The sequence below is a fragment of the Neomonachus schauinslandi genome, chromosome 15 (assembly GCF_002201575.2).
Source record: "Neomonachus schauinslandi chromosome 15, ASM220157v2, whole genome shotgun sequence".
Classification (NCBI taxonomy): domain Eukaryota; kingdom Metazoa; phylum Chordata; class Mammalia; order Carnivora; family Phocidae; genus Neomonachus; species Neomonachus schauinslandi.
The window spans coordinates 1,624,936-1,650,231 of NC_058417.1; the positions used below are offsets into that span (position 1 = coordinate 1,624,936).

Consider the following 25,296-nt stretch of genomic DNA (forward strand, 5'->3'; position numbering starts at 1 on the left):
GGGACCCCCGCCCCGGGCCGCTCGGCACCCTGGCAGGCTGCCGGGCCGGGACTGCGCACCTGCGCCCTGGGGCGGAGTCCTTACCCCGACCAGCTGCCCTGCACACAGCTAGCGCGGACGGGCCTCCTCCCCTTTCCACCCCGGACACCTGGCGGAGCCCGCCGCCCGGAGCCCGCGCTGGGAGCATCCTCCAGCTTCCATCTGTTTCCTCGGGAGGGTGGGGGCTCAGGCTGGAGCCAGAGTGGTAGATGGGGTACGGTGGGCCTGGAGGCCAGGGGAAGCGGGGGCGTTTGGGGAGAGCGCTGGTGGAGGAGGGGTGGGGTGGGCCGGGAGCCTCAGAGTGGAGGATGGGTCGTCCTGGGGGTGGGAAGCCGAGGCCTGGATACCCGGCCCAGATCCGACCGGGCCCTGACGGACCTGGAGGGGAGGGAGGAGGTTACGATCAGTCGTCAGATCTGCCCTTCCCCTTGCAAGTATCAAATCGAGAAGGAACCCAGGGTGTGTCTTGTAAGGCCCAGCTCTCCAGCGGACTTAGATCTCCAGCCCTCCCCCCAGCATCTAGGCTCCCATTTGCCGAACCGTCCTCAAGAACCAGGTCCCCGAAGTGCCAGCCCCCAGGCCCTGATCCCTGCGTAGCCCCAGCTTCCACGACAGCCCCAGCCGTAGGGCCTGGGAAACGCCAGCCGGGCCAGCCTCCCCCTCCCCCACCCCCTGGTCTCTTCCTGATGACTCTGTCGGTGGTGTCTCCCCACCCGTGCTGGTTCCTGGCACCAGGTCGGGATTCTCCCTCTCCTCCATGCCCAGCTCTACTCACATCTCAGTCTGGCTCCTTCCCCCTGCCTCCTCATCTTTCCCGGCTACCAGGACACAGTTCCACACCCCTCTCCCAGCTCCTCCTCCTCATCCTGGGTCAATGTGGGGGGTTTCTGCCATGACCTTGTTCTCTCCCTTCCCAGCACAGACTCCCCCTCCCCCCGGCCCCTCTGGCCGGGGGTGACCTTGCCCCCTGGAGCCCTCACCATGAATTCCAAGGACACCACCGAGGTTGCCGGTGAGTTCACAGCCCAGGTTCCCAGCCTTTCTTTCTCCCGGCTGTGGTGACCCTCGAGTTCTTGCGTCCCTGCTCCCCTTGTCATGGTTCAGTTCCTCCACCAGTGCTTTGGATTCAGCCCCTTTGCCCTGGGCTGCCGGACGGTCAGAGGCAGCACACTGAACCCTCCCTTCTGATTCCCTCTAGAGAACAGCCACCACCTGAAGATCTTCCTCCCCAAGAAGCTGCTGGAGTGTCTTCCTCGCTGTCCACTGCTGCCGCCAGAGCGACTTCGGTGGAATACAAATGAGGTTTTCTGGGGGAGCCTTGGGTAGGGCCTGGCAAGGTGGGTTGGAGGATGGTGGATGGGGGTCCTCCTAAGTGCAGAGCGCTGCTCTAAGCTCTTTGGGGGCCCCAGAGGAGGTGTAGAGACCTGCATCTTATAGGCGCTCACTCCTGGGCACATCCACCCGGGTAAAAGTAACAGCAAGCAGCAACAAAATACTTCTTACAAATCGAGCGATGTGCTCAGCACTTGAGCTCAGTTACCTCCTTCAGTCCTTTAACGGCCCTGTGGAGCAGACACAGTTGTTCTCCCCATGCTATAAGGGAGGAAACGGGTCTACCTTGTGTAGTTTATTTAACTCTGGAGCTTTTGCTTTTAACCACCGCTGACGCTGGCTCCTTCTGGAGGCATGGTCCTCGTGTTACACACCTTCCGTGTCCTCCCCCCTCCCCACACGCACGCACAATGGTTTGTGTGTACTCAGCGCTTGATTATTTCATTAGATGAGAATCGTCAGCGAGAGGACATATGCGTGTGTGATTGCTGTAAACGCAGGAAGGGCCAGGGCAGGGAGCGGGGCTTGGTGGAGATCTGGGAAGGGATGTGATCTGTGGGATGACTAGGGTGTCCAGGCTGAGAGAAATGGGTGCATGGCATTCAGGCCTGCGGGGGGACACTAACATTCAGGAGCTCAGGGCTCAGGGCACGTTCAGAGGAGAATCCATGGCTGGTCTGGCAGGGATGGTAGGTGGAACATAGGTAAATGGTGGGAGCGGTCTTATCCCTGGTCTGAGAGAAGCTCGGAGTCAGGTTGAGGAATTCGGAAATCCTGGCAGTGTCAAGCCATTGAGGTTTTCCGAGTCAGGAAGTGGCACAAATGGGATTTGGAAAGTAAAATCAGAGGCGGCACGAAGCAAGGAGGATGGAGAGTTTGGACTTGGCCGTGGCTGAGGAAGAGGAAGGAGAGATTAGACCCGGGTCTGAGATGGAGCCTGGGACCCAGGAGGGCAGCGGTCCTTGCTGGGAGCCTCCAGTAGCCGCCAGAGCTCAGCGGAGCAGGAGGCCAGCCCCAGAGTCTACGCGGGGACCCCCAGCTGAGTGCCCCTTGTCCTACAGGAGATCGCATCCTACTTGATCACCTTTGAGAAGCATGACGAGTGGCTGTCCTGTGCCCCAAAGACAAGGTGAGCGGGTTCATGAAGGCGGGCAGCGGCGGGGCTCCTGGATTCCCGCCGCAGAACTCAAGGCCAGCCCTCCCCTCGTCAGGCCTCAGAACGGCTCCATCATCCTCTACAACCGCAAGAAGGTGAAGTACCGGAAGGACGGGTATCTGTGGAAGAAGCGGAAGGATGGGAAGACCACGCGAGAGGACCACATGAAGCTGAAGGTCCAGGGCATGGAGGTGAGGCAGGTGTCCAGCCGTCAGCCCCGGCCGTCAGCCCCGGCCGCCCTCCTCTGTCCTCAGCGGGGCTCTGGCCCACCTCCTCCCACCCTCCCGGCCACTCCCCTTCTCACTGCCGTGGCTCAGCCCACGCGCCGCCTCCCATGTCCCTCCGTGACCCAGCTCTCTAGGACTCAGGCGCCCCCCGAGGCCGCCCAGGCCCATTCCCCTCAGGGGTCCAAGTCCTGAACCTCTGAGCACGGGTTTCCCTCCCTCGAATCACTGCTCCTCATCTCGGATGTGCCCTCGCCCTGCCCTCTGATCTCTAGACAGTCCCTCCCCGATGTCCCGTCTGCTCCGCCTTGTGAGGCCCCGGCCCCAGTGTCCCCGTGGCGCGGGGTGCCGGGATGGGAGTAGGTGGGGGTGGGCGAGGGCTGACGAGGAACTGGTGGAAAGACTGGGATTCCTGCAAAGGGGCTGAACAGAGGAAGAGTTGGGGAGCAGACTGGCCCTCCCCCCACCCAGCCTGTCTCCTGGCAGTGTCTGTATGGCTGCTACGTTCACTCTTCCATCGTCCCCACATTCCATCGGCGCTGTTACTGGCTGCTGCAGGTAAGGGAGGTGGGGTCTGAGATGACCCACTGGGGTCCGAGTGGGAGGAGGGGCCTGGGAAGAGGGGAGGGGGGTGGGGGACGGAGGCGCCAGGCCTGGGAGGAGAGCGGGCCCCCACGGCGCTGTGTGTGTGCCCTTGTGCTCTCAGAACCCTGACATCGTGCTTGTGCACTACCTGAACGTCCCAGCCCTGGAGGATTGTGGGAAGGGCTGCAGCCCCATCTTTTGTTCCGTCAGCAGCGACCGTCGCGAGTGGCTCAAGTGGTCCCGGGAGGAGCTGCTGGGGCAGCTGAAGCCCATGTGTAAGGCGCTCCCAGGGGGCGAGGAGACAGGCGCCTCCCGGGGGGGGCGGGGCGGGGGGGTCTGTACCCCCAGCGTGGGGTGAGCGGCTCCCTGCGAGCCAGGGGGTGCTCCCCTGAGGGGGCGCGAGGATTCTGGCGTGTTCTGAGCTCTTGCCATTGCGGAGAAGGGGCCGAAGGAGGTTTGTGAGCTTTGCGGCTGCTGGCCGGGAGTCTCGGGGCCTGTCCTGTGGGATCCCCAGCATCCCCCCCACCCCAACGCTCTTCCAGTTCATGGCATCAAGTGGAGCTGTGGGAGCGGGACAGAGGAGTTCTCTGTGGAGCAGCTGGTGCAGCAGATCCTGGACAGCCACCCGGCCAAGCCCGCGCCGCGAACCCACGCCTGTCTGTGCAGCGGGGGCCTCGGTGCGTGACCCCTGACCCCGGAGCTGTCTTCCCGCCAGCGCCCCACGCTTCCTCGCTTCCTCGCTTCCTCGGGCCTCTCTGTCCTGCTAGCGTTTGCATGCTGATTTGCACGTCTTTTGCATATCCCAGAAAGAGGGCCGGATGAAGAGGCCTTCCCGCTGGGCACGCTGGCCGGGCCCAGGCTCTCCGTCTGTCTGCTGCCCTTAGCAGCTCTGGGCCACCCCAGCGTGACCGTTCACACCCAGCCCCAGCTTTACGGCTAGTTGGTACCCCCTCAGTTGTGTTCTCACGTCCCTTCTCTTTGCCTTTACCTGCTGTGTCAGCTGCTGTCCCCGCAGGGCCCCTCCGGTCCTGTTTAATTTGGGGGTGCACGCCTGCCTCCCAGTGGCCGCAGCCGATAGTACGGCTGTCGTCCGGGGCGGGGTGCGGGAAGCTGGTGACGCTGCGGGGAAGGGACGGTGGAGAACCGCGATCCTCCCGCCCCTTCCCACCGCAGGTTCCGGGAGCCTCACCCACAAGTGCGGCAGCACGAAACACCGCATCATCTCTCCCAAAGTGGAGCCCCGAGCTTTAACGCTGACCTCTGTCCCCCACCCCCACCCCCCGGAGCCCCCTCCGCTGATAGCCCCTCTTCCCCCGGAGCTCCCCAAGGCACACACTTCCCCTTCCTCTTCTTCCTCCTCGTCCTCCTCTTCCTCCGGCTTTGCAGAACCCCTAGAGATCAGACCTAGCCCTCCCACCTCCCGAGGGGGCTCATCCAGAGGAGGCACCGCAATCCTCCTCCTGACGGGACTGGAGCAGCGGACCGGGGGCTTGACGCCCACCAGGCACTTAGCTCCCCAGGCTGATCCTAGGCCTTCCATGAGCTTGGCTGTGGTCGTAGGCTCTGAGGCCTCTGCCCCACCAGCTCCTCCCAGCCCTGCCTTTGACCCGGATCGTTTTCTCAACAGCCCCCAGAGGGGCCAGACGTATGGAGGGGGGCAGGGGGTAAGCCCAGACTTCCCCGAGGCAGAGGCCGCCCACACCCCCTGCCCTGCCCTGGAGCCCGCTGCTGCCCTAGAGCCCCAGGCTGCTCGGGGTCCCCCTCCTCCGCCAGGAGCAGGTGGGAGAAGAGGAAATCGCTTCTTCATCCAAGACGATGGCAGTGGGGAGGAGCTCAAGGCCCAGGGGGCCACTCCCCCCGCACCTTCACCCCCTCCTTCGCCCCCACCCTCACCTGCCCCCCTGGAGCCGGCAGGCAGGGGAGGCAGAGGGGAGGCCTTGTTTGGAGGAGCTGCTGGGGCCAGCGAACTGGAGCCCTTCAGTCTTGCATCATTCCCAGACCTCATGGGAGAGCTCATCAGCGATGAGGCTCCAGGTGCCCCTGCCCCAGCCGCCCAGCTCTCTCCTGCTCTTAGCACCATCACGGACTTCTCCCCAGAGTGGTCCTACCCGGAGGTGAGCCTCGGGCCCCAGACCCTCCTCCATCCCACTCAGCCAGTGCTGCCCCCTGCTCTCCCCTGTCTGCTGGCAGCTTCGCTCTTGTCCCGCCCCTCTCTCTATGCAGAGCAGAGCATAGCTGCTTCCCTCCTCTCTGCAGGTAGCCTCTCTCCCTCCCCCCCCCCCCCCCCCCCGTGCTGGGTGTGGTCGTGTGAGTCCCCCAGGTGCCCTCGTCGCGGACTTGGGGAAGCCGAGGGTTTGTCCCCTGTAATGAAGTTCTGCTCTCTGCTGCCCCAGAGAACGAGAGGAGGAACCTCGGTGGGAGGACAGTGGGAGCCCAAGGCAAGGGCTTCGGCCCATGACCGCTGTCTGCCAATCAGTTGGCAGCCTTGGGGGAAGCAGTGAGTTCCCTGTTGCTGGCAGGAGTGTTGGGAGGAGGGCCAGGCTAACTGACCTCACCCCGCTGGGTCCTGCCCCATCCCTGTACCCCAGAACCTAGCCCAGGGCCTGCCGTACCGCACATGCTCCCTCAGGGTCTGAATTCATGATGAGTGAATGAGCGAATGAACACCCAACTGAGTTCCAGTGGCATGACTCTGGGCTTCGTCTCTGCAGGGTGGGGTCAAGGTGCTCATCACAGGTCCCTGGACAGAGGCCGCCGAGCATTACTCCTGTGTCTTCGATCACATCGCCGTGCCAGCCTCGCTTGTCCAGCCTGGGGTCTTACGCTGCTACTGTCCTGGTATGGGGGTGGGGCGCGCTCGGGGGAGGGGCCGGCTCGTGGGCTGGTGAGCTCCGTGCTCCCCCAACAGGCACATGAGTCTGGGTGCGTGTCTCAGAAGGTCTAGGCTCTGGCGTAAGCGATCTAGTCCTTAGCTGACTGGCGGCCTTCCGGGTCTGCGGCCCCCCGTCCTGGGAGGTCAGGCATTTGACCCAGCGGGCCTCCGCTGTCCATCCAGGCCCTCTGGCTTGGTTGCAGCCAGTCTCTGGTTCCAGTCCAGGGAGCTCTCAGGAGCATGAGAAGAGACACACGTTGGTCTCTCTCGGCCAGTCTCGGACTAAAGGACATTGCCTCCTAGACCTGGGCCGTCTGGTAAGGTGGCCGTTAGCCACGTGGGCCCGTGGAAGTTCATTAGAATGAACTAAAACGTAGGACTCGGCACCTCCCTCCCAGCAAGCACACGCTGAGGGTTCAGTAGCCACCCTGCTGGACGGTGCCGATCCAGGACGCGTCCGGCACTGAGGAAGCTCCGTCAGACAGCACAGCCTAGAGCTCAGTGCCGAGGCTCCCCTCTGCCCTCTGCCTCCGACCTTGCTCCTTACCTGCACCCAGCAGTCAGCTGCTGTGAGACCACGGGGACCACCAGAGTGACGGGGCGACAGATTGGCTGTGAGCACGCCCCATCGCAGCAGCCTGGTCCGGGGGTGCCTGAGCGGCAAGGGCAGACCAGGGAGGCTGGGTGCTGGGATTCGTCTCAGCCTGTAGTCTGGGGACCGGGGCCTGGTGGATTCGTTCTCAAGGCCAGAGACACGGAGAGCCCGGGACACAGCTCTCACTGGACCCTGTGGTGAGCAGCTGCTTCTCCTTCCCCGACCTCGGTGACCGGCTCATGCCCTCTGTGCCCAGACCTTGGGGGATCAGGCTGCTTCCTAAGCAGAGGTGTTTGTGGACCCTCCGCTCCCAGGCCTGGTGCTGATTTCACCGCAGGGTCTACAACCCCAGGTGTCTCAGGCCCAGCCCCCAGTAGGTGTTAGGTCCTTGAATGATCGGAATCCTGCCAGCTTTGAAACGTCGTGTGTGGCCCTCACGCGGGGCCAGAGGAGGAGCCAGGGAGAGAGCCCCTGTCGCTGACCCTGCCCCCCCCAGCCCATGAGGTGGGGCTGGTGTCTTTGCAGGTGGCGGGGCGGGAGGGGCCCCTTTCTGCCTCTGTGCTCTTTGAGTATCGAGCCCGCCGGTTCCTGTCACTGCCTAGTACTCAGCTCGACTGGTTGTCACTGGACGGTGAGTACCCTGTGTTGGGCCCAGCACTGGAGTGGGACGCGCTCCCAGACCCCCCAGGACTCAGGCGGCCACCGCCCTGCCCCCGATTTACCACCCTTTCCCTAGCTGCTGCTTCATGGGTCAGTTCTAAAGGCGGCAGCGACTGTCCCTCCCGTCCTCTCCCCCAGAAATCTTGGAGCCGTCTCTGTCCCAGCCCTTGGCCTGGCCTGTCCCAAAGATGGACTGTAGGCAGGCGGGGCCAGGAGGCGGGAGCAGTGTACGTGGGGTGTACGTGGGGTGTACGTGGGTGCGCACAAGCACACGTGTGTACTGATGGGCGTATTGCAATTTCCTTGCTGCTTTTCCGTCTACTTTTGAGGACAGGTATTTGCTTTAAGAAATTTGGGAATAACAGAAGCTTAAAGTAGAAAATTGACCATATCGCTCCTCAGTGACATTCACCTTTAATACACTTCAACACACTTTCCTATACAAACAGGCGCGTGTGCACACGTATGTGTACTTAAGTTGAGAACTGTGCGTTCCTTCACTGGTTCTCCTTCCCGTGCCTCCCAGTGCGGTGTCCCCACGGCCCCTGCGTCCAGCTCGGGGTCTCCTCCTCTGGGTTTCTCTCCCTTGTGCTGCTGTCCCTGCTGAGCTCGCCTCCCTCGCTCCCTCCATCATGCCCCTGCTGTTTCATCCCTGGGGGGCCCCTCCCAAAGCCCTGCTGTCTGGAGGCGGGGGCTCCTCCCTCCCCCTGCTTCCTGGTTGCACTGTGCCTCCTTCCCTTCTGTGTTGCTTGTTTGGCTCATCTCCCCGCGGTCCTGTCCCTCTTCTCCTTCACCTTGTTGACCCTTCTGCTCGGTGTCTGCCCTCCTCCCCACCGTCCCCTCTAGGCCCTGAGCCCCTTCCGCCCTGGCATCTCAAGCAGGACATCCACAACCTCCACCCTGCTTCGTGCCTGTTTTCCCGTGGCTCCGATCCCCTGCCGCCTCCCCTCCTTGTCCTCGTGTGATCTCAGGAGGGCACAGATAGAGCTTGGCGTGTGCGTGTGTGCGTGTGCATGTGCGTTCTTGTGCACGGGGTGGGGGGAAGAAGAGAAGGAATGGACATGGTGATCCATCTCTGTCACCTTCCAGCCCCGCCATCCTCTTCGTGGACAGCTGCGGGGGGCTGGGTGGAGGAGGTGGTGCTTCTTAAATCACAGCCCCCGAGCTCTCTTGGGCAGTGGATAACAGAGAGGAGGGGCCCTGGAGTCCTTCAGCCCCAGCATGGGGGATAGAGGTAGTGTCTGGGGCAAGGAGAGCTGACAGAGGGCTCACCTAGAAGGCCAGGGGTGTGTCAGCGTGAGCGTGAGCGTGAGCGGGTGTGAGCATGAGCGTGAGCAATCTGGGGCAGCACGGGGCCACATGCTGGAATCCCTACCACATCTGTGTCCTGAAGGACATGGTTTTAGTTCCAGATTCTGGTTCCAGGTCAGCGGGGGGTGTTAAAAGCTCTAGTTTAAGGACTGCGTCCTGGGTGGGCTGCATGTAGGGTGAGGGGTTAAAGGGGGCCTCCCCTCCCAGGTGGTGGCACAGGGCCAGTTGTGGTGTTGGGGGCATCTCCCAGACCCCGCCCGCCGCTCAGCCTCCCGTACCTCTTCCCCCTCAGACAACCAGTTCCGAATGTCCATTCTGGAGCGGCTAGAGCAGATGGAGAAGCGAATGGCGGACATGGCAGCAGCCGGGCAGGCTTCCTGCCACGGTCCTGACGCACCTCCAATCCAGGTAGCTCCGCGAGGGGTGAGCTCTGGGTGGGGAGCCGAGGAGGGTCCTCCCAGAGAAAACGGCTGTGCTGAGACTCTCCTGTCTCTCGTGTCCCCAGCTTCCTCCTCCCTGACGTCACCCTGTGGCAGGAGTGGCTATTCTGGGCACGCTCTTGGCATGACAGGCTTCAGACTATTTCTGATCTGAAGCGGGTGGGGGTGAAGGCGGGGGTGGGGGAGGGGATGGGGAGCCTGGGGGCCGGCACTCATGGGCCCGGGGCTCTGAGGACAGGGACAGGGAGAGGACGCAGGGTCATCTGTGGGCATGGTGCTGACCAGAGCCGGTGTGCGGGCGCACACAGGCAAGGCCGTGTGGGGTCCGGCTGCCAGAGTGGCTGGAGGAAGCCAGCTGTGGGAGTGGGGGACGCCCGGGAGCCCGAGCTGGGAGAGCTGAAGGCCCACGGAGGTCTGGGTGGCAGGAACCTGGAAGGGAGGTGTGGGGAGAGGACAGGTGGAGGTGGCCAAGGCCATCCCAAGGCAGGGGGCCAGGCTCTCAGGTCCCTGCATAAGGGGGTCTGTTCCACAGGACGAAGGCCAGGGGCCCGGCTTTGAGGCACGTGTGGTGGTCTTGGTAGAGAGCATGATCCCACGCTCCACCTGGAGGGGTCCCGAACGTCTGGCGCACGGAAGCCCCTTCCGGGGCATGAGCCTCCTGCACCTGGCCGCTGCCCAGGGCTACGCGCGCCTCATCGAGACCCTGAGCCAGTGGCGGTGAGGAGGGCTGCGGGGAGGGGGCACCAGTGCCAGGGGACTGAGGAGGGAGCTGTGCTCACTGTGGGAAGAGGGGCTGGGAGAGGACTCACACTCGGCGAATTTTAACGCCCCCCGACTTGGGACGCTGACTTTCGGAGCTCCTCAGGCTCCGCGTCTCTTCGAGGGCCTCGCCCCCTGACCTTAGTGCTTCTAGACTAATTGCTTCCCGGCTCCTTCAATTCCGATGCTCCCATGGCGCCTGCCCTTACCCTGACCAGACTCTGGTGTCCCTGCCCCAAATCCTCCAGGAGCGTGGGGACTGGGAGCTTGGACCTAGAGCAGGAGGCTGACCCGCTCAACGTGGACCACTTCTCTTGCACCCCTCTGGTGAGCACACGCAGGGTGGCGGGGGGCCAGGCGTGCTGCCTGGGGGGGCGTCTTGGGGGGATGCGCAGGGCGGCCCCAGGCCTCACCCCCCCCCCCCCCCCCCCGCCCGCAGATGTGGGCCTGCGCCCTGGGCCACCTGGAGGCCGCGGTGCTCCTCTTCCGCTGGAACAGGCAGGCGCTGAGCATCCCCGACTCTCTGGGCCGGCTGCCCCTGTCCGTGGCGCACTCCCGGGGTCACGTGCGCCTCGCCCGCTGCCTGCAGGAGCTGCAGAGACAGGAAGCTTCAGCCGAGCCCCCGCTCGCCCTGTCGCCCCCCTCTTCCAGCCCCGACACTGGTGAGGGCCGTCCCCAGCCTTCCTGAGGAGGCCGTGGGTGGGAGGAGGACGGCCAGGGCTCCCGCTACCCTGGCTCCCCTCCCCTCGCAGGGCTGAGCAGCGTCTCCTCGCCCTCGGAGCTGTCGGACGGCACCTTCTCCGTCACGTCGGCCTACTCCAGTGCCCCAGACGGCAGTCCTCCGCCTGCGCCTCGGCCGGCCTCCGAGATTGCCATGCAGGACATTGTCCCTGGCCAGGTCTCCTCGGGTGCCCCCGAGGCCCCCCTATTCCTCATGGACTGTGAAGCCACCAACCCCCAGGGGCCAGCCCCCTCACCGCCTCCTCTCCCACCAGCCCCGGACGGTGGGGCTGCCCCAGAGGACACGGACGGCCCGCCGGCTGTGGACGTGATCCCGGTACGCAGCCCGCTGCGGAGCTGTGAGGGGCGGGGTGGGGGGGGCGCGGCGCAGACACTGAGTGTCCTACAAAGCAGAAGTAGGGTCTGGCTTCAGTTTGGGAAGAAGGGGCCGGTTACCTTTGTTTTGGGGACGGGCATGGGAACCCTTTGCTTAGCTCCCGCCAGAGATTGGGACTCAGAAATCATGAGGCATCAGAGGTTGAACATCCTGGGAGTGGCCTCAGCTGGAGCTGGGTTGTAGGGGTTCCCCACTGATCCATGAGGACACAGGATTCTCAGGGAAGCGGGGCAGCGTGATGGAGTGAGGAGCCGGGAGGCCGGCACGGGGTTAACAGCGAGGAGTCTGGAAGAGCAGCAGGGCACTGCTCTGCCCAAACCCGGGACCTGCCTGCCTCAGAGAGGCCACCGGACTCACTGCACAGCACAGAAGTCCAGACACAGAGTACCGCGCTGCGTGTGGCCGGCCCGGAGTGCACAGGGGGGCGTGGAGGGGGGCTCGAGGATGCTGGGGTGTGGGCCCAGCCTCCCGAAGGGCAAGTGCTCCATTCGCTCAGTTCCTGGATCCCCATCTGGAGCAGGTCCTTCCCGTCCCGTTTTCCACGTCTCCACACACAGGGCTGTACACCCATGTGGGAGCCCAGGGGGTGTAAATGTAAGAATCGGAGTGTGGGGAGCAGGGACAGCCGTTCGCGAGGCCTCAGGGTCTGGTGGTGAGGGGAGTGATGGGACAGGACGTGGACGGTGGCTACGCTGTGGCGGGGCGGGAGCACCTGGCAGCCGGGGCGGCTGGGGACTCGGCGGCTTCTCCTTCATGCAGGTGGACATGATCTCACTGGCCAAGCAGATCATCGAAGCCACGCCGGAGCGGATTAAACGAGAGGACTTCTCGGGGCTGCCCGAGGCCGGAGCGCCCATGAGGGAGCGGACAGGGGCCCTGGGGCTCAGTGAGACCATGTCGTGGCTGGCCAGCTACCTGGAGAATGTGGACCATTTCCCCAGCTCAGCCCCTCCCAGGTGACCAGCTCAGGACAGAGCATCCAGACGCATCCACGGCACATGGGAGCGGGGAAGGAGCCTCTCCCACAGCCAGAGTCCACTGCGGCTCGGGCCCCAGGGCCTTTGAGGGAAGGATGAACTGGCTGGGGAGCTCTCCCTTCACCGCGGTCCCGGGGCAGAAGAGGAGGGACCTCACACGCCCCGTGACCTCCCTTCTCCCTGTTCCCCTCCAGCGAACTGCCCTTTGAGCGTGGGCGCCTGGCCGTCCCTCCAGCACCCTCCTGGGCAGAGTTTCTGTCTGCCTCCGCCAGCGGCAAGATGGAGAGTGATTTCGCCCTGCTGACGCTGTCGGATCACGAGCAGCGGGAACTGTACGAGGCGGCTCGCGTCATCCAGACAGCCTTCCGAAAGTACAAGGTCGGAGGGCTGCGGCGATCGTGGGCTCGCGGCCAGCCGAAGGGCAGGTCAGGAGTCGGCCAGGTGGGCCCCTGGGGGCTGACTTCCGTGTCTTGCCCCAGGGCCGGAGGCTGAAGGAGCAGGAGGAGGTGGCTGCGGCCGTGATCCAGCGCTGCTACCGGAAGTACAAGCAGGTGAGAGCCTGGGCTCCGGACGGCGCACGTGCGCGCGCACCCGCACACACGTGCCCCCCACGCACCTGCACCCGCGCGCGCATGCGCATCCTCACTCCAGAGCGCTGCTGAAGCCCTAACTCCCCTTTTCTCTCCACAAGCTGACCTGGATTGCGCTTAAGGTATCAGGCACGAGGTCTGGGTGGGAGGTTGTCCGTGATGATTCGGCCTTCCCGTGAGCGTGTGGATTAGAGACTTGCACCAGCTGAACCTGGGGGTGACCCGCAGGGGTCCGGGTCTCTGTCCCTGCAGTTCAGCCCCCGTCCCCTCCCCCCATGTCTGCAGTTTGCCCTCTATAAGAAGATGACCCAGGCGGCCATCCTGATCCAGAGCAAGTTCCGAAGCTACTATGAACAGAAGCGGTTTCAGCAGAGCCGCCGGGCGGCTGTACTCATCCAGCAGCACTACCGCTCCTACCGCCGCCGGCCGGGGCCTCCCCACCGGCCCACGGGCAGCCTGCCCGCCCGCAGCAAGTACGGCCGCCCGCAGCCCTCCACGTCCAGGCCCGAGGCCCCGAGCCCAACTCCGAGCCCAGCATCCTGCCCTGCCTCTCCCTGCGGGTCCCGGGGGGCTGAGCCCAGCATCCTGCCCCTGCCTCTCCCTGCCGGTCCTGGGTGGTCTGAGCCCAGCATCCTGCCCCTGCCTCTTCCTGCCGGCCTCGGCGGGCTGAGCCCAGCATCCTGCCCCTGCCTCTCCCTGCGGGTCCTGGGGGGCTGAGCCCAGCATCCTGCCCCTGCCTCTCCCTGCTGGCCCCGGGGCTGAGGGCAAGGGCGCTGGTGTGCCGCAGCTCCTCATCCTTTCTTCTTCCACCAGAGGCTCCTTTCTCACCAAGAAGCAGGACCAGGCAGCCCGGAAGATCATGAGATTCCTGCGGCGCTGCAGACACAGGTGCTCCCTTCCCGGGCTGGGTCCCCCAGGGCACCTCCACACCCCCCGCCCCAGCCTCGTGGCGGCCCCATCAGCTGGTCTCCTGACTCCGTCCCCGTCTCTCTGCAGGATGAGGGAACTGAAGCAGAACCAGGAGCTGGAAGGGCTCCCCCAGCCCGGACTGGCCACCTGACCTGCGCCCCGCTTTCCTCACTGCCCTGGGGGCCGCTTCTGGCAGTCTTAACAGGGAGAGGGCTCTCCGGGGGAGGGGAGCCCCCTGTCGGCAGCTGTCCCCCCCCCCCGGCTCCCCCCTGCCCCACCTCAACCCCCTGGGTCGTGCCCCCACTCTTTCGGCCCCCCGACCCGCGAACCCCACCTCCCTGCATCTTCCGCCGTGACCTCCGGAGCCCTGCCTGCCCCTTCTCCACGGCCTCCTCTCTGCCTGCACCCGTCTCGACCCTTCCTGACTTGCCTTATTTATTTGTTGGACGCGTCTCTGAATGTATCCGCCTCGGTCCCCCCTCCGCCGCGCGCCCCTCGTGTCGCAGGGCCGACCGCGCCCCCACCCGACTCCGCATGTTGGCGTGTGCCCCCTCCCTCTGCGGCCCGCCTCCCCTGTCGCCCGCCGGCGGCCCGCGGTGCCCGGGCCGGAGGGGCTGTGCGGGGGCGCGCGCCGCGGAGCCCGCCCCGTCCCCCCAGTCCCCCGAGGGGAGGGGGCCTGTACATACTGTAACATACAGAGTATAGTGAAGAATCTATTTAAGGCGCCGCGGGGAGGGCTGCACGGCGCGGCGGGGGCCCCCGGCCGGCTCCACGAGCACTTTCTACTTGTGCATGGGCTTGGTTTCTACGAGTTGCCATTAAACATCGCTGCACCAGCCAGCCTCCGGCCTCTGTCTGCGCGGCGCTGGCGGGCGGGCGGGCGGGCGGGGCCTCGGCCGGCGGGGGGGCGGGGGGCGGCGGGCGGGGCGGGCGCGGAGCTTTCCGCCTCCGACGTGTTTCCGGCCTTAAAGGCATTTCGCCCTTCCCTTTAAGACGCGCCGCCCCTTCTCAGTCACTCCCAAGATGGCGGACCTACTGGGCTCCATCCTGAGCTCCATGGAGAAGCCACCCAGCCTCGGGGACCAGGAGTCTCGGCGCAAGGCCCGAGGTGAGGACCCCAAATCCACAACCGCCTTTCTTCGCCCGGTTCTCAGGACCGCACTCTTCCCCCTTCGGACGATGCCGCCTCCTCGACCTTGAAAGACCCCCTCACAGGCCCCTACGGAGACCCCCAGAGTCCGTAAAAGGGCTGCCGGCCCGCCCGCTGTTCTTAGCGGCCGGTGATTGGCTGCCTGGAGCCGAGCTCCAGCCTCCCGCCTTTTGCCTACTGGCCTTCCTCAGTCCTTGTTTCCAATTCGCCGGCGGGCCCGCCCGTCCGCCGCTGTCGTGCTCTGATTGGCTGGCTGCCTCCAGCCCCTTGGCGTTCTTCGCCCCCCTCCCCCGCGCCCGGGCCCGCCTGCCTGTCCGAAGGGGGCGTGTCCCGCCCGCGAGCCCCCCCCCCCCGCGCCCTATCCGCATTCCGATTGGCTCCGGGGCACGCCCGTCCGCAAGCCCTTCGCCCCCATTGGCCCCCTCCATTTCGGGTTCTGCCTACGACGTCTGGTCCGACCTTCCTCGGGCCCACCCCACCCTCGGCGCCTCGGATTGGTGGCCGGGCCCGCTCTGTGCCCTGCGCCCCTCCTACCTGCTTTCCCCGGTCCCTTCCGCGTCCCCGCCGCCCTTCCCTCGTGGGCAGCCGCCCAGTCCCGGCCGCACTGCCGATTGGAGGCACGGGGGCGCCCCGGCCGTCCGATTGGCGCCCTCCCCGGCGGGCGGGCTCAGGTCCCTGCGCGGGGTCGGGGCGGGCCGGGGCGGCGGGCTGGGGGCCGCGCCCACCGTCCGGGAGCCCGCAGTCTGGGCCGCGCACGGAAGGGTCACACCCAAGTTTGACAGCCCCCTGGATGCGCCCCCGAAAGGCATTGTCCGGGGTCCAGACCCGCCCTGCAGGGGGCTGACGGCTAGTGGGGGGCCCTTCAGCGAGACGGGAGCCCCTGCCCCTGTGGGCAGACGTGTGTTCGACACTTCCCGGGAGGGAGGCGACACGTGGGAACGGTAGCGGCCGTGGCTGGACCAGGAAGCTGAGGTTCAGGGTTCAGTCACTTGCCTGAGGTCACAGGGTTACTGAGTGGCAGGGCTTTAAACCGGCCTGTGATCGGTAAACCTGCGCTCTTTTTTTTTTTTTCTTCTGTGTGGGCTACGTTCTTAACCTTAACGTCGTGCCACCTCCTCAGATGCGGAGGGGAGATTCACAGACCAGCTAGAGAACATCAGTGGTCAAGATAAGACACACTGGTGGTAAAGCCCCTGAGATCAGACAGAGGAGAGCCCCCAAGCTGTCCGCCGGGGTCCGCGGGGAGTAACTGGAGAGGAGGTGGACAGGCTCCCTTGCCTGCTAGCAGCTCCCAGTCTGCAGGGAGACAAATAAGGAGTTACACTCTGTCGGTTTTCAGCGCACGCTAGAGTGAGTCTGGGAACCCCAAGTGCTTGGGCCCCAGGGGAGGCAGTGAACAACTCTGACACTTGGTGGGTCTAGGTTTGCAGGAGGAGGAACCCTAGGTGGTGCACAGTGGTTAGGGAAACGGGAAGCGGTCCAGTGCAGCTGGAGGACCCCAATCAGTGCAAGTGGGCCGGAAGGAGAGGGGGATTCGAAGTGGCCTGACAGAGGGGAGGGGGCGCCAAGACCTGAGCTGGGGGAGCACCCTCACAGCTCACCTTGGGCACCTGCAGTCCCCAAGGAGCAGGGTGTCGGATCAGTCACTTCAGCGCCCTCCTGTCTGTGGGAACGAGAAGTGGGGGTGTTACAGAATATAGGAAGTTAAGTAATTTCCTCTTTCCTGTGTAGACAGTGTGACAGTAAGCTCTTGGAGGCCAAGGCTGAATCTGCTCTCAGCTCCCCAGCGGTCCCAGGTCTCTGCATTGTGGGCATGGAATACGTGCTTGTGAATCACGGGGCCAAGCATGGTTCTCCTCCTCGCCACTCCCACTAAAGTGGGAGCTCTTGAAGGGAAAGCTCTGTCTCAGTGTCTGGGCCACAGGGCCTAGCACAGTGCCAGGCACACAATGAGTATGCGCCGATGCTTGGAGAACAGGCACTGATCTGCTCTCCCAGGGCACGCCAGACCTCGCGAGAAGCCTGGCAGACTCTCCCCACCCCTGCCTCCAGCCCCGGCCTCATGCTGCCATTTCTCACCCCCAGAGCAGGCTGCCCGCCTGAAGAAACTGCAGGAGCAAGAGAAACAACAGAAAGTGGAGTTTCGTAAAAGGGTGAGCCCACTGGAGATGGCAAAGGCAGCCTCAGGAAGGACTTCCAAGAAGTTAGAGTTGGAAGGTTGAGGACTCAGGTTTTCCCAAATGTCTCCCGTGAGAAGCCTGGAGGCCAGTGGCATGGAGGCTGGGGAAGGTGTGGGGGGCAAGGCCCGCTGGCCCGGCTCGGGAGAGGGGTTCTGGGGTGGAGCAGTCACCTCATGTCTTCCTCTTCTGTCTCCCGAGATGGAGAAAGAGGTGTCAGATTTCATCCAAGACAGTGGGCAGATCAAGAAAAAGTTTCAGCCGATGAACAAGATAGAGAGGAGCATCCTGTGAGTGTCTCTGGGCTAGGGGAGATGTGAACGGGCCAGCAGGGGACCCCTAAGAAGGGGGTGCTGGGCCCCTGGCGGCCCTACATACTCTCCCCTCCGGCCTCCCTACCCAGACACGATGTGGTGGAAGTGGCCGGCCTGACGTCCTTCTCCTTCGGGGAAGATGATGAGTGTCGCTACGTCATGATCTTCAAAAAGGTGAAAGGCCCAAGCCCCCCGCCCTCCTCTCTCCTTTTTGGCCTGCGCCCCCCCGGGGGAGAGGCCTGCGTGAAGCCCGTGTGTGGAGCCTCGACCCCATGGTTCCTTTGTCCCCAGGAGTTTGCACCCTCTGATGAAGAGCTGGACTCCTACCGTCGCGGGGAGGAGTGGGACCCCCAGAAGGCCGAGGAGAAACGGAAGCTGAAGGTGAGCTCCGCCTGGCAGCCCTCCCCCGGGAGGGGTGGGGACAGGCCCCCGAGCGCTGGTGCCTGGCTTCTGCACCCCTAGGAGCTGGCCCAGCGGCAGGAGGAGGCGGCGGCCCAGCAGGGCCCCGTGGTGGTGAGCCCCGCTAGCGACTACAAGGACAAGTACAGCCACCTCATCGGCAAGGGCGCAGCCAAGGACGCGGCCCACATGCTGCAGGCCAACAAGACCTACGGCTGCGGTGAGGCCCCGTCAGGGGGGGGGGGGGGGGGGGCGGGGATGCAGGGCTCCGAGGCCCTGCCCACACTCCTCTCCCACCCCCACCCCCCAGTGCCCGTGGCCAACAAGAGGGACACTCGCTCCATCGAAGAGGCCATGAACGAGATCCGGGCCAAGAAGCGCCTGCGGCAGAACGGGGAAGAGTTGCCGCCTACCTCCTAGGCACCGCGGCTCCCCGGGGCAGGGCAGGGGACGGGGCAGGGGGCGGGGGGGACAGGCTGCTGCTACTAGACCCATCCTGGAGCCCCACCTCCGCAGCACCTCCCGCCGGCCTCACTCGGGCTGGGGGCCCGTGGTCTCCGCGTCACTGTCGGAGCCTGGCTGTGTGCGTGCGTGTGTGCGTGTGTGCGAATGCGCAGGTGGGTATTTAACGTGTATCATTCTCCTTTCTCCTTGGAATTTCCTTCCCCGTGGGCTGGGATGACTTTACATTCAATAAACACTGTTGACCCAACATCCCGGTTTGTTTGGACAGAGAAAGGTGGGTCCTGGGGAGGAAGAGAATTTTAGGTCGAACAGTCTACGATGGTTGTGCTGGCCAAGGATGGCCAAATACTGGCACTCTCCTGGGGTCTATAGGAGATAGCATTCAAAGAGCACACTCGCTAGAGACAAACGGCCCGGCTTTGGCTCCTGGCTCCGCCGGTAAGGGAGACTTTCTCTGCCTTGGTTTCCCCACACATAAAATGGGGAGAAAACGGTCACTCTCTGATGGCGCCGGTTCACAGAGAGCACAGGTCGGTATGTCAAGTGTTCCGGATCCTGAAAGCTTCGTGAGCGTGGGGTGCTCAGACCCCTGCCCCCACCCCCCGGCTCCCCCTCAGCCTCCTTCCGAAGTGTGAAGCCGTCCCTCCCCTTCCCTCCGTGTCCCAGCAGGTCACCCGAGTGTACCTCCCTTCCTGCCCCCACCTCTCCACCTCTTGTCTTGCCCGGAGACCAGCATCCCCTCCGTCCCACCAAGGAGCACACCACCGTCTTGCTTGCCACCAGTGTTTATTCCCCCAGGGAAGGGCCTGAAGGCCTAGATGGGCCCTGTGAGGTCTTGGGGCCTGCAGCTTCTCACTTGGCCTTTGGGTTACGGAACTTGCGTCCCGCAAAGACAGCCTTGTCCCCGAGAGCCTCCTCGATCCTAGAAGGCAGGCAAAATCAGAGCTGCGCCCTTCAACCCAACAGCGCCGGGCTCCCCTCATCCGGGCCCACCGCAGCCCCTGTACCTCATGAGCTGGTTGTACTTGGCCAGACGCTCTGAGCGGCAGGGAGCACCAGTCTTGATCTGGGGGAGGAAAGGGGAGTTCCCATGGTTGCATGAGGCTGGAGGTGGGAGCGGCCTGTGGTGGCAGGAATCCAGGGACCCCAAGGAGACCCGTGGGTACCTGTCCCGTGCAGAGCCCCACGACGAGGTCGGCGATGAACGTGTCCTCAGTCTCCCCGGAGCGGTGGCTCACCATCACCCCCCAGCCGTTAGACTGAGCCAGTTTGCAGCTGGGCAGAGAGGACACTCAGTAAGGTGGGCCGGGGCCTCCGAGGGAAAGCCAAGGGCTGGGTGCGGCTTTTCCCTTCGGTTTGGGGGAGTGGGCTCTTTGCGGGGAGAGAACTAAGTTCTTTGGGAAGCAGGAGAGAAGGGGAGAGTTGATTTTGAATGTGGGCTCCTGAGATGCCGGTGGGAAGGAAGGACAGAACCAGGGAGAGAGGAACCGCGTGGGCTGGGCGTGGGGCACGGGAGGGTCACTGGGGCAAAGCCTTGGGGTCAGGAGGGTGGGGACGGGGCAGGAGCCGGGGCAAGTCAGACGCGGCAGGCCGGGCAGAGCTGGGGCGGAGGGAGGCTGCGGCCGCCCCAGGGCCAGCAGGCACTCACGCCTGGATGGACTCGGTCACTGAGCCAATCTGGTTGACCTTCAGCAGCAGGCAGTTGCAGGCCTTCTTCTCAACGGCCTGGGCAATCCTCTTGGGGTTGGTGACCGTGAGGTCGTCCCCCACGATCTGGATGTTCACCCCCGAGAGGAATGAGGTCCAGGTGGCCCAGTCATCCTGGTCGAAGGGGTCCTCGATGGAAACCACTGGAGGGGGTGAGGCAGGAGCCCGGGTAAAGGTCAGAGGGGCCTCACGGGGCGACAGGCCGGAAGAGTCGGGGTGGGGATTTCCGCGGGGCTGAGGACCACGAGGGCCGCGGCGGTGGCAGTCACCGTGTTGGGCGGCCGCCGCCGGGGTCTCGGGCAGGAGCGACGGACCAGCTGGGGGTCTCACCAGGGTAGTTCTTGATGAAGTTCTTGTACAGCTCCCCCAGCTTCTCCCCAGTGATGTGCCGCGCTGGGTCGTCAGGGGACTTGAAGTCGAGGTCGTACTTCCCGTTGCGATAGAACTCGGACGCTGCCACGTCCATGCCGATGACCACCTTGTCGGGGTAGCCGGCCGCCTGGATGGCGGTCTTCAGCAGCTCCAGGGCTGGGGGAGGGGCAACAGGGCACCTGAGGCTCCAGGGCCCGCGGTCTCCGCAGCCCGCCCTCCATGGGGACGCGGGGGGCCCCGGCGGGCCCCGGCCCTCAGAGCGCTCACACTGACCCTCGTTGTTCTCCAGGATGTTGGGTGCAAAGCCACCCTCGTCGCCCACGTTGGTGGCATCCTTCCCGTACTTGGCCTTGATGACCCCCTTGAGGTGGTGGTAGACCTCGGCGCCGATGCGCATAGCTTCCTTGAAGGAGCTGGCTCCCACGGGCAGGATCATGAACTCCTGCATGGCCAGCTTGTTTCCAGCATGGGAGCCCCCATTGATCACGTTGAAGGCCTGGTGAGGGGGAGGGTGGGGGAGGGGCGGCTCAGACCCCGCCAGCTGGGAGGGTCCAGGCGGAACCCTGGCTTCCCGAATTAGCAGCCGCGGGTCTAGAGGGAGTCCTGTCACTCCTCAGGGTCTCTTGTCTCGTTTCTGTAAGACGGGGATACCACCCGCTGTCCCGCGGGATCTTACGCTGAAAGTCAGACAAACGGACTGAAAATCAGGCCCCGCGTGTGCCTCCCCTGCGACAGCCAGCGGACGGCACTTACGGCAGGCCAGGTGCTGCCTGGGAGCCTTCCGTGGGGTCCCTGAGCTCCCTGCCTGCCCCCGGCACCCCTGTTAGCCCGGTCCTGTTACCACCCCCCTTCACAGACAAGGAAACGGGGGCAGAGAGCGGATGTGCGGACTGGCCTAAGATCACACCCCAGCAGACAGGCAGGCCAGCCGCGCCCCGAGCTCCGCGCGAACGCAGTCCGCCCAGTTAGGGAGCAGTAAGGGGTCACGTTACTCCCGACACGCGACAGGGGCTTGGGCCTGATGGGGATTCGCGGAGATACAGAGAGAGGCCAGACCCTCGCCACGAAGCAGCTCCCTATCTGACTCGGGGACTGGGCCTAGCGCCGGAATGGGAAGGAGCGCGGGGTTTCGCCAAGGGAAGCAGCGGGGCGGCTTGGATTGTGGGAAAGAGGGAGGGGCCGGCCGCAGCTGGAGAAGTTCCATTTCAGGAAACCGTGTCTTTGGAGCTGGGTCTGGAAGGTAGACTTTCCAGGGGCCGCTCGAGCGCGGCTCACTGGCAGGGCAGCTCAGTCACTGTGGCACGGGGCAAGGGCGGCTGCACTCACAGGGACCGGGAGGACCAAGTCCGGGTTCCCGGCGAGGTCCGCGATGTGCCGGTAGAGCGGGACCCCCTTCTCTGCTGCGCCAGCCTTGCACACGGCCAGGGAGACGCCCAGGATGGCATTGGCCCCAAACTTGGCTAGAGGAGGCAGGCACAAAGAAAGGATGAGGGCTTCTCCCGCAGGGCTTGGGTCACCCCAGGAAGCATCCGCAACGCCAGACCACTGGGCATGAAGGGTGTGCTAATGGCGGTCTCCCCCAGGAGCCCCCGCCCCAGGGGAATGTGTCAGCTTCAAGTGTGTGTCCACGGCCCGGCCAGGCCTGGCGGAGGACAGGCACCAGGAAATGCCTGTGGAATGAATACAAACCCAGCCAGCCACGGTATGCCCCAAACTGTGGGACACAGAAGTAATCCTAACCAGAGCTCCGACCCAGGGTCCCTCCCCCTAGCCTTGCACTCACACTTGTTCTCAGTCCCGTCCAGCTCGATCATAAATTTGTCAACTTTTTCTTGATCCACGACGCTTAGTTTCTGGAAGGAGAGGTTGGGGGCGGGGGGCGGGGGGAGAGCAGAGGTCACATTTCTCAGGAGTCAGGGCATGTGCGGGAGGAAGTGCAGGTATTTGGGGGAGACAGGCTGGCGGGCCAAGCAAGGCCTCTCCCAGGCGAGAGCTGCTGGGGGTGAGGTGACAAGGACATGGGAGCAGGGAGCAGGCTCCCTCTTGCCTTTTCCAGCAGAGCGGGGCCTAGGGTCTTGTTGATGTGTTCCACGGCCTTCAGGACCCCTAGAGAAGCCGGGGGGGGGGGGTGGTTCAGAAATCTGATTTGATCAGGCTCCTGAAGAGCATTGGGTTCCAGTCCTCTACACCCCACGAGGCTGCTGAGGGCCCAGGTCCTGACCCCACCCACACACACAGGCTCGTCCGGCCACCGTCTTCCCTCACCTTTCCCCATGTAGCGGGATTTGTCTCCATCTCTCAGTTCCAGGGCCTCATAGATACCCGTGGAAGCTCCGCTGGGCACAGCTGCTCGGAATCGGCCTGGGTAGGTTGAAAGGGAACGTCACACAGAGTCCCCTGCATCCCCAAAGGGCCGAAGTATGCTGAGCCCAGGGCCGGGGGCCAGTGCAGAGGGAGACTCCTGCTTCTCCGGACCAGGGAGCCAGGATGGAAGGGGAAGAACTCTGGGGAAGGGGATCCCTGAGAAAGGAGAGCATGTGGGGCAGAACTGGGGGGAGGGGGCAAGGACACATGGGGCTGGGGTCTTCCAAGGCGAGGCCACTCCAGAGGCCTGTGTTACCCTTGGCCGTGTGCAGGTCCACCTCTACTGTGGGGTTGCCCCTGGAGTCCAGGATTTCCCGGGCAAAGATCTTCTGCATGGCCATGGCTGCAAGGCAGGAGGTGGGACTGAGTGTGGACAGTTGATCCCTGAAGGAACCCGAAATCCCTTGCCCTTTAAGAGTCTTCCCCACCCCAAGAAGGCAGGTGCGGGAGCTAAAAATATCCCACAAAAAGGTCACAGACCAAAGAGGCTGGCGCAGCCCCCTCCCCCACTCAGAACAGCTCCTATTGCACCCCCATCCTAAGGATCCAGGGACCTCTCCTTTAACTGCACCCTCTGCACAGCTCCCTGGCCCCCGCCCCACAGCCCGCAGAGCTGCCCTGAGGCCCTCTCCCTCACCCGTCTGCTTGCTGGCCCTCAGACCCTCTCCTGCTCTGCCGGTTCTCCTCTTCCTGCTCCTCGGTCTCCTCCAAATCCGTGGGGACCCCAAATTCCCCACCTGGCTGCAACTCTCACTCCCCTTCTCCATCCACCTCTGCCTGCCTTTCTTCACGGTCTGGTTCTCTGCCCTGGGTACCCCCCATCCTGCTTGCTCCAACCCTTCCACGTCTTTCTCAAGCACCCCCAGTCCCGGGAGGAAGAAAAAGCTGAGAGCTCCCCCCACTCTGTCCAAACCAGTACCACCCTCACCCTTCACCCCTTCACCACCCCCATCCTTTGGGACTGGAGGGTTCACCAGACCTGGGATGTCTTCGCTAGGGGTTCGGGGTGAGCTCCGAGTCTAGGTGGCAGCTGGGACAGTGTCAGCTCACCCCCTCTCAGGCTGGGCATTTATCCCCTAGCCACCCCGCACCCCAGCCAGTCCCGCCTCTCTCCCTCTCCATCCTCCCCCTCCACACTGGGCTGGCAGCCAAGTGCCCACTACAGCTGAAAGCAGCAACCTTTGTCCCTGGGCACCTGCCCCCTTCCCAAAGGTCAATGACTACCCCTCCTTCCTCTCTGTCCCCCAATAAAAGCCCCTACTTTTAATTCCAGCTCTGGGGAGGGGCAGGGGAGGGCCTTCAGATCGGGGGTCTCTCCCTTCGCCAGAATTATAGTCCCCTTTTGCAAAGGTTAAAGAGGGACTAGAGCCCTTTAGCAAAGGCCAGCGGTAACATGAGCCCTGCAGGGCTGGGGAGGGGGCCTGGAAGAGGGGCTGCAGGATTGACATCCACACGTGCTCAGCTCACTTGGCAGGCGCCCGGCTGCCTCTGCCCTCAGTCGGAGGAGGGGCCGGGGTCCCGGGCAAGCTCTGAGGCCTCAAATGGAATCCTCCACTCGGAAGGCGAGAGGGTCTCACCTCTCAGGGTCCTCAGGGCGGCTTCTCTGGGCCCCTCCCCCCCCCCCGCCCCGGGCCAGCAAGGGAGTGGGGGAGGGGGCAGGGAGCCGAATTTAGACGGGCCCTCAGACTTGGCGCGGCTCCCCGCTGATTGCGCCGGGCCAGCACTTGTCGCCCAGGGTGCAGATCGGCAGCCGGGAGCCCTTCCCGGCCGACCGCGGGCGCCTCGGGCCGCGCCCCAGCCCACCAGTGAACGAGGTTCCTCAGCAGGGCACAAAATGAATGGCGGGAGGAGGGGTGGCCCCCGCGCGCGTCTGAGCGCGGCGGGGCGGCTCTGGGGGGCCGCGCCCCGACCTCCGCCGCAGCCCCAGCCAGGACACGCGGGCACCTGGAGGCTCGTCCTCTCCCCCGCCCCGTCCCCGGCTCCGGCCGCGCCCTCCGGACTTTTCCACCCCGGGGTCGGGGGTGCGGCGGGCCAGAGGTCAGGAGCCGACCGGCCAGGAGCGCCGCCACGTGCCCGAGCGCGGCCCCGCCCGGGCGGCCCGGTGACTCAGCCGCGCAGCTGTCGAGGAACGGGCTCTGGGGCCGTCGGGGGCTGGGGGCGGCCGCCCCGCACCGCGCCCCGATGGCCGGCGGGGCGCCCCTCCCCCAGGACCGGAAGCGGCCCGGCGCCTTCACCTGGGCCGCAGCGGGGACCCCGGCCGCCCCTTCCCGCCGGGCGGCGGGCGAGCGCGGCGCGCACGACTTCTTAGCCTAAGTTTTACCGAAAAGAAGAAAAAAGAACCCGAGGGGCCCGAGCAGGAGGGGACTTTTCCCTTCTTGGAAAAGTTGCAAAGCTTGCAAACCTCCGGTATTCTTCCGCCCGGGAAAGTAGTCCCGCCCCTGTCTCCCGCGCCCAGTGATCTCTGCCGCGCCGGGCCAAGGGGCACGGCCGGCGACCCGAACTGCTGGCGGGGTGTGTGTGTTGGTGGTTAGGGGGAGGCCGGGTGGGGCCGGGACGTGGGGCGCGGAGGCCTGCCTGGGGGCTGGAGCTGACCCAGCGTGTGCCCCTCGGGCAGATCCTGGGGACACGAGTGTCCCCCCGGTGGGCGCCTTCAACTCTGAAGACAGCCGGGGTATTCGGCCACCTCCCCCTGAGCTCCCGCATTTCTCGACTGAAAAGAACCGAGGGGGAGCCGCGGGCCCGCGCGCGCCGCGCCCCCGCCCCTTCCGCCCGGCGGGAGACA

The 25,296-nt window shown here is 64.7% G+C and overlaps 3 protein-coding genes across 10 annotated transcripts; 2 read left to right on the top strand and 1 right to left on the bottom strand.

Annotated features, from left to right (window-relative positions):
- The first annotated feature begins 216 nt into the window (after positions 1 to 216).
- Positions 217 to 14,393, top strand: CAMTA2 (calmodulin binding transcription activator 2). 3 transcript variants are annotated; one of them, XM_044921854.1, is made up of 23 exons: positions 217 to 253; positions 957 to 1,051; positions 1,238 to 1,341; positions 2,433 to 2,500; positions 2,583 to 2,718; positions 3,238 to 3,309; positions 3,458 to 3,611; positions 3,879 to 4,013; positions 4,510 to 5,450; positions 6,048 to 6,174; positions 7,300 to 7,434; positions 9,067 to 9,182; positions 9,747 to 9,931; positions 10,222 to 10,300; positions 10,413 to 10,635; positions 10,726 to 11,030; positions 11,850 to 12,046; positions 12,262 to 12,445; positions 12,547 to 12,618; positions 12,759 to 12,779; positions 12,943 to 13,130; positions 13,471 to 13,545; positions 13,654 to 13,807. In XM_044921854.1, the coding sequence occupies exons 1-23, from the start codon at positions 249 to 251 to the stop codon at positions 13,715 to 13,717; spliced, it is 3,681 nt and encodes a 1,226-aa protein (XP_044777789.1). In that variant the 5' UTR covers positions 217 to 248; the 3' UTR covers positions 13,718 to 13,807. The 3 variants fall into 3 exon arrangements, with proteins under 3 accessions (XP_044777789.1, XP_021550527.1, XP_044777790.1); XM_021694852.2 differs by lacking the exon at positions 12,759 to 12,779 and having other exon boundaries at positions 3,172 to 3,309; positions 13,654 to 14,151; XM_044921855.1 differs by lacking the exon at positions 217 to 253 and having other exon boundaries at positions 919 to 1,051; positions 13,473 to 13,545; positions 13,654 to 14,393.
- A 112-nt stretch (positions 14,394 to 14,505) lies between these two features.
- SPAG7 (sperm associated antigen 7) lies at positions 14,506 to 18,278 on the top strand. 2 transcript variants are annotated; one of them, XM_021694727.1, is made up of 7 exons: positions 14,506 to 14,674; positions 16,802 to 16,869; positions 17,095 to 17,183; positions 17,297 to 17,381; positions 17,499 to 17,588; positions 17,670 to 17,826; positions 17,917 to 18,278. In XM_021694727.1, the coding sequence occupies exons 1-7, from the start codon at positions 14,590 to 14,592 to the stop codon at positions 18,024 to 18,026; spliced, it is 684 nt and encodes a 227-aa protein (XP_021550402.1). In that variant the 5' UTR covers positions 14,506 to 14,589; the 3' UTR covers positions 18,027 to 18,278. The 2 variants fall into 2 exon arrangements, with proteins under 2 accessions (XP_021550402.1, XP_044777580.1); XM_044921645.1 differs by having other exon boundaries at positions 17,670 to 18,278.
- Positions 18,279 to 18,837: 559 nt separating this feature from the next.
- ENO3 (enolase 3) lies at positions 18,838 to 25,280 on the bottom strand. 5 transcript variants are annotated; one of them, XM_044921658.1, is made up of 12 exons: positions 22,771 to 23,022; positions 22,416 to 22,511; positions 22,198 to 22,256; positions 21,934 to 22,003; positions 21,477 to 21,610; positions 20,530 to 20,646; positions 20,424 to 20,460; positions 20,109 to 20,306; positions 19,720 to 19,921; positions 19,238 to 19,346; positions 19,079 to 19,137; positions 18,838 to 18,993 (listed from the first exon to the last, which is right to left on the bottom strand). In XM_044921658.1, the coding sequence occupies exons 1-12, from the start codon at positions 22,853 to 22,855 to the stop codon at positions 18,924 to 18,926; spliced, it is 1,236 nt and encodes a 411-aa protein (XP_044777593.1). In that variant the 5' UTR covers positions 22,856 to 23,022; the 3' UTR covers positions 18,838 to 18,923. The 5 variants fall into 5 exon arrangements, with proteins under 5 accessions (XP_044777593.1, XP_021550411.1, XP_021550414.1 ...); XM_021694736.1 differs by adding an exon at positions 23,152 to 23,398 and having other exon boundaries at positions 18,842 to 18,993; positions 20,424 to 20,646; positions 22,771 to 22,857; XM_021694739.2 differs by adding an exon at positions 24,835 to 25,280 and having other exon boundaries at positions 18,845 to 18,993; positions 20,424 to 20,646; positions 22,771 to 22,857.
- Between the last annotated feature and the right edge of the window lie 16 nt (positions 25,281 to 25,296).